Here is a 13407-nt window from a genome sequence, read left to right as displayed (position 1 = left end):
GGTCTAAGATCAGTCCTGTCGTGTATTAATATTCTATAGTTCTAAGATGTGAGAACATATTTCCTCTTTTCAAAGGAGGAAATAAATGATTTCAGAGACGAGGAACGTCATATTTCAGCCTGAAGCTTCACCCCACAGGCTGCAGCGTTAATGGAGTCCAAAAGGCTGAAGGCTCAACCAAAGGTTACAGAAAATGAAACATTTAATCCCAAAATAATTAGAAAAGGACAAACTGTGAAATAAATATATTAATGCTGTAGTGTTATTTTTGTCCAAAGTTGCAATAAAACTTTCAAAATGCTCATTTGTGTCTGACATTTTTTATGTTTTATTTTTAATAAGGGCTGTGCAGAGGTGCAGTGGGTAGCACTGTTGTCTTGCAGCAAGAAGGTCCTGGGTTCGATTCCCGGCCCAAGTTTGCATGTTCTCCGTGTGCATGGTGGGTCTCTCCAGGTACTCCGGCTTCCTCCCACTGTCAGGTTAACTGGTCTCTAAATTAGCGGTTCTCAGCGTGGGCGGTACCGCCGCTCAGAGGACGGCAGGGGGCGCTGGCAGACACCTTTACAAAACGGGGCGCTGGGATGCCTTTGGGGGGCGTTTGGTCGAAGGTAAACTTTACACCTTAAATGCACAACAATGCCAGTTTAGACTTTGAGCAACTTGGTAAAACAGTATTGTGTAACATTAAATCATGCTTGGCTGCAACTGTATCGATGGCAGCTCTTCAGTTCAATGTAACAACACAGCACTTTTAAATTTCAATAATCAGAATTATTTCCGTTGTTTTAAAAGGTTTATGTCAGTCTGCCTTTTCCCCATCAAATTATGTTTGATGATAAATACAGAAACAAGCACAAAAATCAAAACATCTACAATAGTGATAGTCAGTGTTGTGTTCAAGACCACCTAACCCGAGACCAAGACAAGACCAAGACCAGAGTGTATGGAGACCGAGACAAGACCAAGACTTTTGGGGTCCGAGACCAAGTCAAGACCAAGACCGAGGGAAGTCGAGACCGAGTCAAGACCAAGACCAGCGGCCCGCGCTACATGACACAATAAAATGTAAAATATGATCGAAATTGCTTCTCAAAATAATCTGAAAGATCCATATTACCATAAAACACCTAGATATTAAATATTTAATACATTTTACCAATATTAAATATTCCATTTATATGCTAAAAAGTGTGATGGTCTCGTGCCATCCCTAAAAACATAACGCCCTGGGCATTTGCCCATATTGCTCATGTCAGAAACCACCACTGTCTGCACCATTAAACATAGCAATTGAGGCAATGCCCTGACGGTAAATAACGCTCAACTATGAACACTGACCAAGGAGCAACAAGCAAGAAGTAACCAAACAGAAGGCGCTCATCGTGACTGTTTTCACTCTCTATCCCAGTACATGAAGCCAGGTAGTCTGACACCATGGCAGACATTACAGCTGCCACTTTGAACAAAAACAATCAAAGAGCAATGTGCATGCTCTGCGTGCTCTTTCGTTCTTGTGTTTTAGTTATTTGTTAATTTAAATATTGACGTACATAATAAAATAAAATAATGATGCAGTGTACACAGAGCATTACAAGAACAAAGAACGGGTGTTCTGTCAGGTCAGATCACGGTGTTCTGTCAGATCAGCATACGTTGTCAGATAGTCGTACGCTTAGCTCAGATATGCATACGCTGTCATTACCATATGATTTTATTTAATCAGCAACATAGAATCATGACGTAGATCATCATACACTTGGTTATTAACAGTTGTATGGCATCCAGCTGCAGCCAGACCTGCTTTAAACACACTTTGAAACCACGACAACGCATGTATATCCATCTAGTTATCACATTATGTCATATTATAAACAATTTAATTACTTATTTTCGTCATAACTTGTTGCGTATACTGACAACTACACTGACGGTCGGACTTAATGCGCATACGCTGGCATGGTACTCACTGCATGTATGCTATTCTGACAGCGTATGGCTATGTGATAGAACACCGGCTATATCTGTCAGACACGTCATTACCATAAGATTTCATTTAATCAACAACATAGAATCATGACGTAGATCGTCATACACTTTATTATTAACAGTTGTATGACATCCTGACTTAGCGGTTAAGTGAGTTTTACACGGGCGTGTGTTGTAGCTGACTCCAGCTGCAGCCAGACCTTGCTTTAAATACACTTTGAAACCATGACAACACATGTATATCTATATAGTTATCATTGAAAACAATTTAATGACTTATGTTCATCATAACTTGCTGCGTATGGTGAACTGACAACTCCTCTGACGGTCGGATTTCTTAATGCTTAATGCATGTTATGCTATCCTGACAGCGTATGGCTATCTGATAGAACAACGGCTCTCAGTGAGTGACACTCCAGTCCTATCTAATAAGTAAAGAGCCGTGGAGAAGAATCAACTGTTTCTGAATGTCACCTCACTATATTGCAGACTTTTGGACATAGCGTTGTCCCATATATGCGACAAGTCAGTCAACACCTCCGCACAATAATTCAGCACAGTGAGTGATAACATTTTTCATCACAATGCTTATGTGTCTCTGTACAGCTAGCTTTGCTAACATCACGTTAACGGAGCTTACTTCTTTGAGCTACTTTTCTAAGTGACGAAAAAAGTTAGACGTTGTCTCCACCGTCTGTGAAAGTGAAGCGCTGCCGAGTTAGCTGTGGCCATCAGATGTCTTACTATTTATGCAGCGATATTCCATTACTGACGATTAGACAAACATTTTCTGCCGCTGAGAGGAAACCACTGCGCATGTCCTGGAGCGCCGCGCGCGAGTGAAAGGTGGGGAGGGGAGGAGGAAGGAGAGTAAAAGGTGGGGAGGGTGGGGGGAGTAACAGAAACACGTAGTTGCTTGGATTTTAATCGGTGCGTTTTGCATCTACTGAAAACAAAGATGTTAACAAATAAACTAGATAGTGAGCTGTACGTTTAGCGATATTTTCACAGTTGCGGTCTTGACTGGTCTTGAAATAAAATGCCGAGTCCTCAGCGCCCGAGACCGAGACAAGACCGAGACCAAATGCGGTCGAGTCCGAGACGAGACCAAGACCATCAAAAAATGGTCTTAAGACCGGTCTTAAGACCAAGACCAACTTCGAGTACCACAACACTGGTGATAGTAATATTAATAATAAAATAATAGTCAGTGTAAAGTAGCCTGCAAATTATTTGGTGGGGGGTGGTGAGGGACCTGGATAAAGGCTGGGGGGCGCTGGCCCAAAAAGGTTGAGAAACAAACACTGCTATAAATTCTCCTTCGGTTTGTGCGCGTGGTTGTTTGGCCTCTCGCCCTTTATGCTTTCATAAAGAAATCTTTAGTCAAGATGTGTCACTGCTCCTTTAAATCGTTCAGATTCATTTAATTAAAAACACTTCAAGAAAGTCAATGTTACAAACTCATGTCTGACACAAAATCTTTACTTAAGGTGATTTTTCTTTAAAGTTTAACAGCCCTAGATTTTTATTTTTTACAGGTTTTAAATTTACCTTCTTATAAACTTGTCACTAAACGTGGCATAAACTCTAAAACAAAATAGTTGTAAAAGTATATCAAATGTATGTAAAATAAAGGATTATTGGGTCATATTTCTGAGGTGACCGCAGAACATTTGGTTATTTTCGCATGCTGTAGTTTTACTAGTCGATGTAGACAGAGGTGGAGTTAAAGTTCAGGAAGTGCAGCGCTGCAGCTGATCCGAGCGGCTTGGTGAACCGGTTGGACCGCCCCAAGAGTCAACATCCTGCTCAGCTGCAGGAATGCAACCTGCCAACCCGACCCGCGTCATGAAGCCAGACATGATCAGCTTCATTTGCAAGCCTCAAGAAACACAGAGGCTTATGGTTCCAACAGCACATCCATTAAAAGCAGAACAACTTTAACTAGTAATTAGTCACTTTCAGCCTTAATGGATTGTAAAATCCTTTCAGAGTATTTGGAAACCAAATGCCATATTTAGACAGCAACAATAAAAGATTTATGAGAAAGTCTGACTTGTTAAGAATCCAGTAAGGCCAAATAAGATGTTTCCATAGAAACATAAATTGTGCTTCTATATTGTGGATGAAGTCACAGATATTCTACCAAAATGCATTTAGAGGAGGAAAGCAGCAGAACAGGTGAAGTTTCAGGATGTGAATCACTAAACATGTTCAAATTCTTTATTGAATCTAGAATAAATATTCACCTTAGGATAGATTTTATGAATCATTTTATATAAAGCTTCTTTAATCTGGTTAGTAATCCAAACTCTATGGACAGGAAAGGCTGAGATACAAACCTTTAAAAAGTACAAACTCCTGAAGAGATGCTCCACAAAGCTTGGCATAATCAGCAGCACTAATGGGGATGTTGTGTTTTATCAGAAACTCTGGACAGGTGAGCAAATCTTATTTCCCTGTAGCTGCAGTCCCAACCTGTGACGGATCCGTAACTCGTCCGGCTGTTTGCAGAAGGAGTGTTTAAAGTTTACACTTCCTGGTAGAACCGGTTGAAGCTGGTCCCAGGTCTGAGTCCCCCAGGTCTGAGTCCCCCAGGTCTGAGTCCCCCAGGTCTGAGTCCCCCAGGTCTGAGTCCCCCAGGTCTGGATCCCCCAGGTCTGGATCCCCCAGGTCTGGATCCCCCAGGTCTGGATCCCCCAGGTCTGGATCCCCCAGGTCTGGTCCGGTCTCCTGCAGCTCCACCAGATCCCTGGAAAACTGCTGCAGTCCCTCTTAGAGGCCCGGTGCAGCCTAATGGAGCAAACAGAACCTGTGTGGGTCCTGGTCTCCATGGTGATTCGGTCTCCATGGTGATTTCTGAAAGGTGGAGGTGAATGCTGCAGCTGTTTCAGCCTTTTATTCAAGCAAATCAGACATTGAGAAATATGCAAGTTATAAAATTTACTTACCATTAATCTGAGCTCATTTGTTTACTAATCGTTTCTCTGTGAGGTGAAAACAGAGTGAAAATTTAACTGGAAAAAAAAGAGGAAAAAAATGTGAAGCAAAGTGGCTTTTTAAATCTTTTGCAAATAACATTTTATTTTTTCCCAATTAATGACTCAAGAGGAAAACTGAGAACCTCGACCTTAAAGCCTCCAGCAGTAAAACAAACGAACTGATCTTTAGTTCTTCATTTATTCCTTCACAGTTTTAAACAACAAATCACTTTAAAAACCTGCAGAGAAAATAGATTTCACTGCTTTCAGAGGAATTAGTTTTCTTTTCAACTCAAAGGGACGGTGTGCATCGAACTTCATTTCCACTTTAAACTCCAACAGGAAAAACAACGATGAGCTTAAATAGAGACTGATGGTGACATATTACACATAAACACACAGAAGAGCAGAGATCAGATGGATGCAACAGATCCTGCAGTAAATCAAATTAAACAGCCATTGCTGCACATTTAGACAAACATTTCCACAGACAGGAATCGCAGCAGTGCATGTTGGGTTCATTTCAGTCGGAGCGGCTACAGAAAGGCTCCGGGGTTCGATCGCGGGTCCTTCAGGTTCCTGTACTTATGGGTCAGCCACACGCCAAGAATCTGGAACAAACGGGAAGAGCTTTTAAATGTGCTTCACCCCGACTGGAGGCATCGAGCCTGCAGGCGCATCGATCAGCTGACCGGCCGACGGACCTACTGACCTCGGTGAAGCTGAAGAAGAGGCCGATGCCGCCCACGAAGCGCAGCACGTCACCGGCGTACTGCTGCAGGATCTGTGAGCAGCTGTTGCAGGACTGCGGGGTGGCGAAGCATCGCTGAACAACAGCAGGACAGAGTCAGAGAAAACACATCGAGTTCCAGCAGAGGGGACGGAGGAGGAAGCGGTTTGACTCACAGCGGGGCAGGAGCCGGTTTGGTTAACAGAAGAGAAGCCGCAGCAGTCCAGAGTTTTCTCCACGTCTTCCCGAGTCACCTCGGACTTGTTCCAGCCGACCTCCAGCAGCTGGTTCTGGACAGGGAACCAACTTAGAGTCAAAGGCTGAAACCCAAATCCTCTTCACTTTTACCCAAATGCAACTCGGACTTTTTCAGCCGTCTGAAAAAACGACTCTAGTGCAGCTTTAGGGCCGATTAAAACTGGGTCAAAAGTTAAAACAGGAGAAATCGTACAGAATTAAATCAAAATCATGTGAGAATAAGGTAATATAATAAGAATATAAAATATTACAAGAAGCTGTAATATTACCAGAATAGACTATTCTTAAAACCACTTTGTCATTATATAACTTTATTCTCGTAAAGTTATTTTAATTTCTTAGGATGGTCATAGTACTCCGTCATACAGTTATGATCTTTATGAAAATATGATGCATTTGTTTTCACACAGACATGAGGAGCAACAGCTGCTGCCATCATTCTGTCCTGGAACGGGTCGTCGCCCAGTTCGGTTCTGCGTGACCCAACGTCGTCTGTCAGAACCCGACCGAACCGTCCTGTTCCTCAGCCAGGACTGTTTTCCATCTTTTGATGAAAAACCTGGAGAGGATTTTGGACTGGAAGGCAGCAGGTGTTGCTCTAAAAGCCGCATCGCTGCTGACAGGTGAGGAAATGACCCAAACCATCAGAACCCGGCTGAAGGCTCTGGTCACCAACGACCTGGATTCTCCTTCCTCAGACGTCTGGATCACTGATATACGATTATTTCTAGTAAGTCGATTATTCTGAAGATTAAACAAAACGGCCACATTCTGCAGATTTGTCATTTAACATTTAAGTTGTTTTTATAGAGCATTAAATAAATTAAGATGAACAACAAATAACGGTTTTTAAAATAAGAAAAATATCTTATTGTCTAAAATGCAGCAACAGCATTCAATTAGTGATCATTTGAAGCAAAGGATTCATCTGCACAAAAAATACCAGCAGCATGTGAAACCTCAGACCTTTCTGCTCCACTTAATTAAATCATCACGATTAATCGGATTAGTTTGCACCATAGAACAAAGTCCAGTTTCTGCCATTTGTAAAATCACACATGTAAAAACTTTAAATCATCATCTCACAACTAAACGTTTAATTCACCAGAGAAACGGACCGACCTGTTGGTCCGTGTTGAGAGCCAGACAAGCGCAGGAGATGGAGAACTGCAGCACAAACACTACAAACAGGATCATCATGTACTGGTGGAGGTTGAGGAACTCTGACATCCTGAAAGGTGTGGAGATGAACTGTGGACCGGACCCGTCTTAAAGGATACGAAGAAGAGCAGGACCTGCTGGTGCTTCAGGGCGCCGCAAAGCCCCACGAAGGCCACCAGCAGCAGGAAGACGCCCACTCCGATGACCGCCGCCACCACGCTGATGCTGGAGACCAGGCCGAACCATTTCCCCCAGGCAGCCACCCCGATCAGCAGCAGACTCACCATCTGAGGGGAGCAGGAGGCGAGAGAGGCGACGGGCTCAAAAATCAGGCCACTCATGCATAAAGCGAGCAAACGCAGAAAAATGCCGTATTTTAGACACAGGTCAACATTTAAAAAAAAAAAAAAGATCGGGAAACCATACATACAAACACCTGAGTCAAATGCAAGTCATTTGTTTCTGATGTAACGGTTCATCGGCCTGCGCTCTGAAGCTCACGAAATGCATGATGTCTGTGGGTCACTTTTGTTCTGACTGAAAAATAAAACGATCAGCAGATCAACTGCAGGTTGGACAGGACTGATGAATCTGCGGGTGGAGCTGCTCAAGGCGTCGTAACGACGGCAGCTTTGGTTCTGCTGGAGAACGTCCCAACGGAGGGACTCGGTGCCAGAGACCTGCTGGGACACGATGACCAGGTCGTTCTCCTTAGATTGATCAGAGCCGTCATCTCCAGCTGTACGCACTTTAAGATTTTCCGTCGGATAAAAAAATATTATAGTCACTGAATTTCATCATTTCCCCCCTTTTCAATTAACAAAATTGTGGAAAGATTTTTTTAAAAATTGTCTTGTGTCTTAACATTTTGTACGTGACCCACATCTGAGCATATGTACGTCCTAAACCTGAACATTACTGGTCAGTTAACTTTAGTTTCTTTGGCGTCTCGGCCTCTTAAATTTAGTGCTTGTATGCAGTGAATTTAGCTAAAAATGAATAAGCAGACCTTTAACCCCTGCACACATAAGAGTGGTCACCTGAGCTTTTTAACACAGATTGTTTTTTGTGGTTTCGCTTCTCAGTTGAACAACCGTGACATCAGCCGCTTGACATTTTAACTTTATTTAATGTACAAATATTTTTTGTGCACGTAAAACTATTAGCAGCATATTAACTAAACTTTGGTGCAGCTTCTTTCATTCAGTGGATCCTGATGATCCACTAAAAGTAGAGATTAAAGTTGCATTTTGCCAAAGTACATCCCAAACATAAAAACAGACAAAGTACTGACGTAAAACCACGAGAAGTTTTCCTGGCAAACTGAGACATCATCATGTTGCTTTTAGATGACCTTCTTCATTGAGCTAACTAACCTCTACCAAAATGATCTGAGGAAACATCAATAAGTTGGAAATAATCTTCAACTCCTGAATTACTATTTTTCAAACTGCACATCAGAACAAACCCTGCGCTGGAAGATGGAACTGTAAATAATAAAAAAGCATGACTTCAGTCAACATGTGACCAGTTGATGCATTTTTAACCTGCTGGTGTTGAGCTGAATGTCACTTTATAACCCTGTCCAAAAACACACAACAGGTGGAAAGGTTGAAAAACAAAGAGTCGCTTCCCGCTGAGTGGCAGCACAGCAGAGTAACTTTCTCTAGCTTGCAAATGTTTCCGGTGGAAAAGGAAGGCAGATAAGGAGGAAGGAACAGGCCTGGTCCGGGTTGCTGGGAGCTACATTCACACAGCAAGCAGATGCAACCCAAATCCGTTTTCCCTCATGCAGCTGGCCTTTTCACAGCGGTCTGAATGGCTCAATTCAATCCTTTTGCCTTCCCAGAACGATCCGATCTGTGGCACTTAGGCTCCATTCACACTGCAGCCTGAAGTGATCCCAAGCAGATTTTTTCCCCTCTGCGACCTGCATCTGATCTTTTCATAACAGTTTGAACAACACAGATCAGATTTTTACAAATGTGACCCAGGCCAGCTGAATATGTGATCCTAAATCTGATATGCATTTGATCTTTACAAATAAGTTGGATTCATCTGACCTACAGGTCACTGGTAACAGCTGAACAGAAACAAGACTGAAGTTATTGTCTTTGGACCTAAAGAGGAACAACTTAGAGTCACACACAGCTTCAGTTATTACAGCTGGAAACCAGAAATCAGGCTGAAATCTGGGAGTAGTGATGACCTCTGACCTGAACCTTCAGAGCCACATAAAGACAGTTACAAAGTCGGCCTTTTATCACCTGAGGAACATTTTCAGGATCAGAGGACTGATGTCTCAGCATCAGAGAAACTCATCCATGTGTTTATCTTTAGTCACATTGATTAATGTAACAGCAACTTTACAGGTCTGACTAAAAAAGATAAAATCAATCCTCCAGCTGCAGTTGATCCAGAACGCTGCTGCTGGAGTTCTGACTAAAACCAGGACGATGGAGCTCATCACCCAGTTCTTCAGTCCTACACCGGCTCCCTGTTGCTCAGAGAAGAGACTTTAAAACACTGATAGTTTATAAATCACTGAACGGCTTAGCCCCACAATACATTAAACATCTGCTGTTGCATCAACCTTCCAGACCCCTCAGGTTCTCAGGAGCTTCTTCTGCACATGCGGGTGGTTTTGGGGATGCAAGTCATTCACACAGAAATCTGACTGCATTCAGATTTAACTATGAAAAAGACAAGGCCAAAAAAAAAGAAAAAAGAAAAGTCTGATTTCAGTAAAGAGTTGGACTGGAGCATCCAGACCTGCTGGGTGAACACAGCGTTCAGAGAGCGTCCTGATTGGGCGGAGAGCAGCCACAGCCCAGCTCTAAGCCTCTGGTTCTACAGGGAAAGCAGGTTGAGCAGGTGGAGACACAGATGGACACATGGCATCTTTACCAGACACAGAAATTATTTACAATCAAGCCTCCAGCGCCTCCATCTTCTCAGGAAGCTGAGATATTTTAACATCATCAGAAACGGTAACCATGACTTCTGTAATCAACAGCAATCATGGTTACCAAATATCACATGTTGGTACAACTTTATCCCTGTTAAACAGAAAAAACTCTCATAAAAACTGGTGAGACAGTCGGCTCATCACAAGGTTCCCTCTCCACAAGCACTCTGCATGGGTTAGCCCAACTGCAGAACTCGGTTCTCATTGTGCAGCTGCATAATGAAAATTTTCATTTTGGTTGTTTGTCACAACGTCCCTGAACTTTTTGGCCCCTGTCCATGCAAACCTATTGTGTGACTGGTCTGAATTTCATAGTGTGTTTATTTAAAACAGCTGCTGCTCTCACTAGGATGGGCAGAGACTTCACTGTGGAGCCTGTTACGGGTTTTCTGTCAACTCAAAGGTTTCAACTGACATTTAGAGGTGTGTCTATAAATATTAGCTTCTTTAGCTAAATCCTCACAGATGTTGAACCTGGTGTTTTTACATTTGTTTTTATTCTTTTGAATGAAAACGGGGAGAAAAAAAACAGACCCTAATTAACCAGGCATTTCCTTGACCTTCAGTGTTTCCTAGGAGCCTTTCCTGCTCTGCTTCACTCACTCCAGAAAAACAGGATTTTAATCCTAAACATGAGAAGCAAACTGAACAAAGAGCCGCGGAGAAGCAGCAGGAACATGAAGACAGCGCTGGCCACCTGCTGCCTGGTTTTATGACTTCTTGGAATAATAACAGCAGGTAAAACCACTCGATCAGCCCGGTTGCCATTTTCCAGTCTTTCACCTCCTCCCAAAAATAAACTCCAGAATTTCATCAGATACTCACAACATAAACGACGTTGAGCGCAGAAAGCGCATTCTTGGTGCAAATGAATCCTCCGCAAACCATCGCTGCTGTGCGCCCCGATCACAAAGCCAGAAGTTGTCTCAGGTGTAGCAGCTGTTTGTCCCACTTCAGGCTGACCAGGTGCTGGAGAATGACTGCGTTTCCTGGAGTCGATCCTGAGCGCTGATTGGTCAGCTGGACTTTGCTCATGACTCACCTTTTGTCCTCGTTGCAGGTAATTACAGCGCAGCGTCAAATGAACTCCGATCACCGCGTCATTCAGCTTGAAGTCATCTAGTATGGATTTTTTTTTGATACCGATTGATAAATGTTTGCCCCCTGCTGACGTCATCAACAGAAGGATTTCCGTGTTTTACAGTCTTGTGATAAAAAATACAATAACATCAAATATGGGGTAAAACTCACAGATGTGAGTTTTTGCTCTCTTTAGTGCATAAAGAGAGCAGAAGATCTCTTTAGACACTAAAACGATTAAAGTATCAAAATACAATAAGCTCACAATAAAACACATTTTGTTTAGGGAATATTGCAGTTTTACTATTTAAAAAAAGACTGACTTTATTTTGCACTTTTAAGCAGAACAGCAGTTCAAAGTGGTTTCACATCATCCTGTCACTGCGACACAAGTAATAAACATTTAGTAAAAATATTAAACAAACGTTTTTATGGATATTGATTTACTTCGGTAAATATTTTTTTTAAATAAACAAAACAAAACAAAAAAACAAATGAAAGCTGATAATCTGAGAAACAAAATTAATCATGAAAGACAAATAAAATAATATAATATAAAACAAACTAAATGAACAGTCAATCAATCTCCCTTAAAAAAGGGGAAAAAATGGATGGATGAAAGTTTATCAGACAATAACAAATTTATTTAGCCCTAAAGCTGCTTAAAACGATCAAGGGGAAATGCATCGTGAAATCCAACATTAAATGAAACAGATGTCACGAATAAAAGTTTATAAAACTGACAGAAAACTAACTAAACAGGTCTACAGTTATTTTACATATCCAGGTGAATAGATCTTTGGCAGACAAAGCTTCTTCTACTTAAAAACTGGTCTGCAGAAAGAGCAGACTGTGTGTGTATGGCTCCCTCTTGTGGCCATGTTAGCTGACACAACTACAACTGGTAAAACTAAACTAATCTTTATGGTAAAAACTATAAATTACCAAACGAATAAATTAATCAGAAGTGATTTAACATCAGATACAATCGTTTCCACTTTAGTACAAGACAGCAAGAGCTTCAAAATGTGACAGATTTATGGGAACATAGGCAGAAAATCTGTAAAAATTAAAAACTAAAGACATTCAGATCACAAATCTTTGTGGTTGGATGAAAACAATATCCACATGTAAGTAAATTGCTGTTCACCCACCTCTCTGCCTTCTGCTCTGTGAAGACTAAAAAATAAGAGAACATATATTTATTATATTATCATTATGATTTAGCAGAAAACTTTAGGTTTTGATAAAGCTTATAGTTAGAGTGGCTTCAGTTATCGCCACCACGTCATTCGTGGACATATTTCATGATTGTCAAATATAAAAAGAAAAGGACGGAGAACAATATAATCAAATTTAGGAGTGAAATGAACATCAGAATTAGAGTAAAATTTCAGTCAGAAAGCTGACTATGATTTTTTCTTTAATACTTTTATTGTATTGTGTTATAAATTTTGTCCATTACAACAAGGTCAACAAATATCTAACTGCCAGGATAAACCCTGGATCACTAAAGGTGTGTGAACAGCCTGTCATAAAGGAATAGATGGGGACAATGAAAGGATTAAGGTACAAAAACAAACAAACAGATATTATCAGGAAAAGTAAGATAAACTTAGACTTATTTTATTGTCTTTGCACAAAGATATGACAGTGAAATTGGCAATAAAATGTAATCACTTGGACACCAGAGCACACTGGAAAAAAGCAAAGAAACATTTTCAGACAGTCTTAGATAGTTGGGGATTAATGAGCAATCTGATGGCTGAGGGGAGGCAACTATTTCTGAGTCTGGTTGTTCTGTTACAATCATTTATTGGTTAAATATAAATATCAATGGCACTTGGAGCAAAATAAATAAGATTGTCAGAAATATGACGATGGAAAGGAAATATGAGCTACAGATGCAAAGGAAAAAATTCACAATGCAAATGAATGTCATTTCAAAGAGACTAAATGCCATAATTTTGGAAAGATTGGACACATTAGGAAAGTAAGGAGAGTCATGAAAAGAGTGCCAAACAGGAGCAGCAGAGATGTGACAGCTGAGGAAGGACCTGAAGAGGAGTTAGCCATTTTGACTGTTAGTCCTGTGGATGATGAACGACATAAAGCAACATTTGCAATAGACAATGTTGATTTGGAAATGGAAACTGACACAGGAGCAGCAAAAAGTGTCATTTCACATCCTACATACTTGAAAAAGTTTTCACACCTGCCTTTGCAGCCGGCTGAAGTGAAGC

At 41.3% G+C, this 13407-nt stretch overlaps 2 protein-coding genes across 2 annotated transcripts; both read right to left on the bottom strand.

Annotated features, from left to right (window-relative positions):
- Positions 1-304: 304 nt before the first annotated feature.
- Positions 305-5069, bottom strand: LOC148154908 (uncharacterized). The gene is made up of 4 exons (XM_088014340.1): positions 4938-5069; positions 4465-4865; positions 4329-4387; positions 305-621 (listed from the first exon to the last, which is right to left on the bottom strand). Exons 1-4 carry the CDS (start codon positions 4938-4940, stop codon positions 497-499), a joined length of 588 nt encoding a protein of 195 aa, XP_087870466.1. The 5' UTR covers positions 4941-5069; the 3' UTR covers positions 305-496.
- Positions 5070-5147: 78 nt separating this feature from the next.
- Positions 5148-11107, bottom strand: tspan13a (tetraspanin 13a). The gene is made up of 6 exons (XM_014991409.2): positions 10910-11107; positions 7236-7403; positions 7078-7158; positions 5874-5987; positions 5680-5793; positions 5148-5578 (listed from the first exon to the last, which is right to left on the bottom strand). The coding sequence occupies exons 1-6, from the start codon at positions 10970-10972 to the stop codon at positions 5504-5506; spliced, it is 615 nt and encodes a 204-aa protein (XP_014846895.1). The 5' UTR covers positions 10973-11107; the 3' UTR covers positions 5148-5503.
- Between the last annotated feature and the right edge of the window lie 2300 nt (positions 11108-13407).

This window comes from Poecilia mexicana, unplaced genomic scaffold (assembly GCF_051168715.1).
Source record: "Poecilia mexicana isolate PSO_F unplaced genomic scaffold, ASM5116871v1 scaffold_16, whole genome shotgun sequence".
NCBI classification, from domain to species: domain Eukaryota; kingdom Metazoa; phylum Chordata; class Actinopteri; order Cyprinodontiformes; family Poeciliidae; genus Poecilia; species Poecilia mexicana.
The sequence above is the reverse complement of the archived record's forward strand: the minus strand, read 5'-3'. Positions and strand labels throughout refer to the sequence as shown.

Excerpts from the sequence above, each read along its gene's own strand:
- LOC148154908 (XM_088014340.1), bottom strand. Across the intron at positions 4,388-4,464 it reads GAGTTACGGATCCGTCACAG|TGCTGCTGATTATGCCAAGC; the intron begins GTTGGGACTGCA and ends CATCCCCATTAG. Across the intron at positions 622-4,328 it reads GGAGTTTGTACTTTTTAAAG|GTGTAAAGTTTACCTTCGAC; the intron begins GTTTGTATCTCA and ends TGTGCATTTAAG.
- tspan13a (XM_014991409.2), bottom strand. The coding sequence starts at position 10,972 with ATGGTTTGCGGAGGATTCATTTGCACCAAGAATGCGCTTTCTGCGCTC. Across the intron at positions 7,404-10,909 it reads CGCTCAACGTCGTTTATGTT|ATGGTGAGTCTGCTGCTGAT; the intron begins GTGAGTATCTGA and ends TGCTCCCCTCAG. Across the intron at positions 7,159-7,235 it reads AGCAGGTCCTGCTCTTCTTC|TACATGATGATCCTGTTTGT; the intron begins GTATCCTTTAAG and ends AACCTCCACCAG.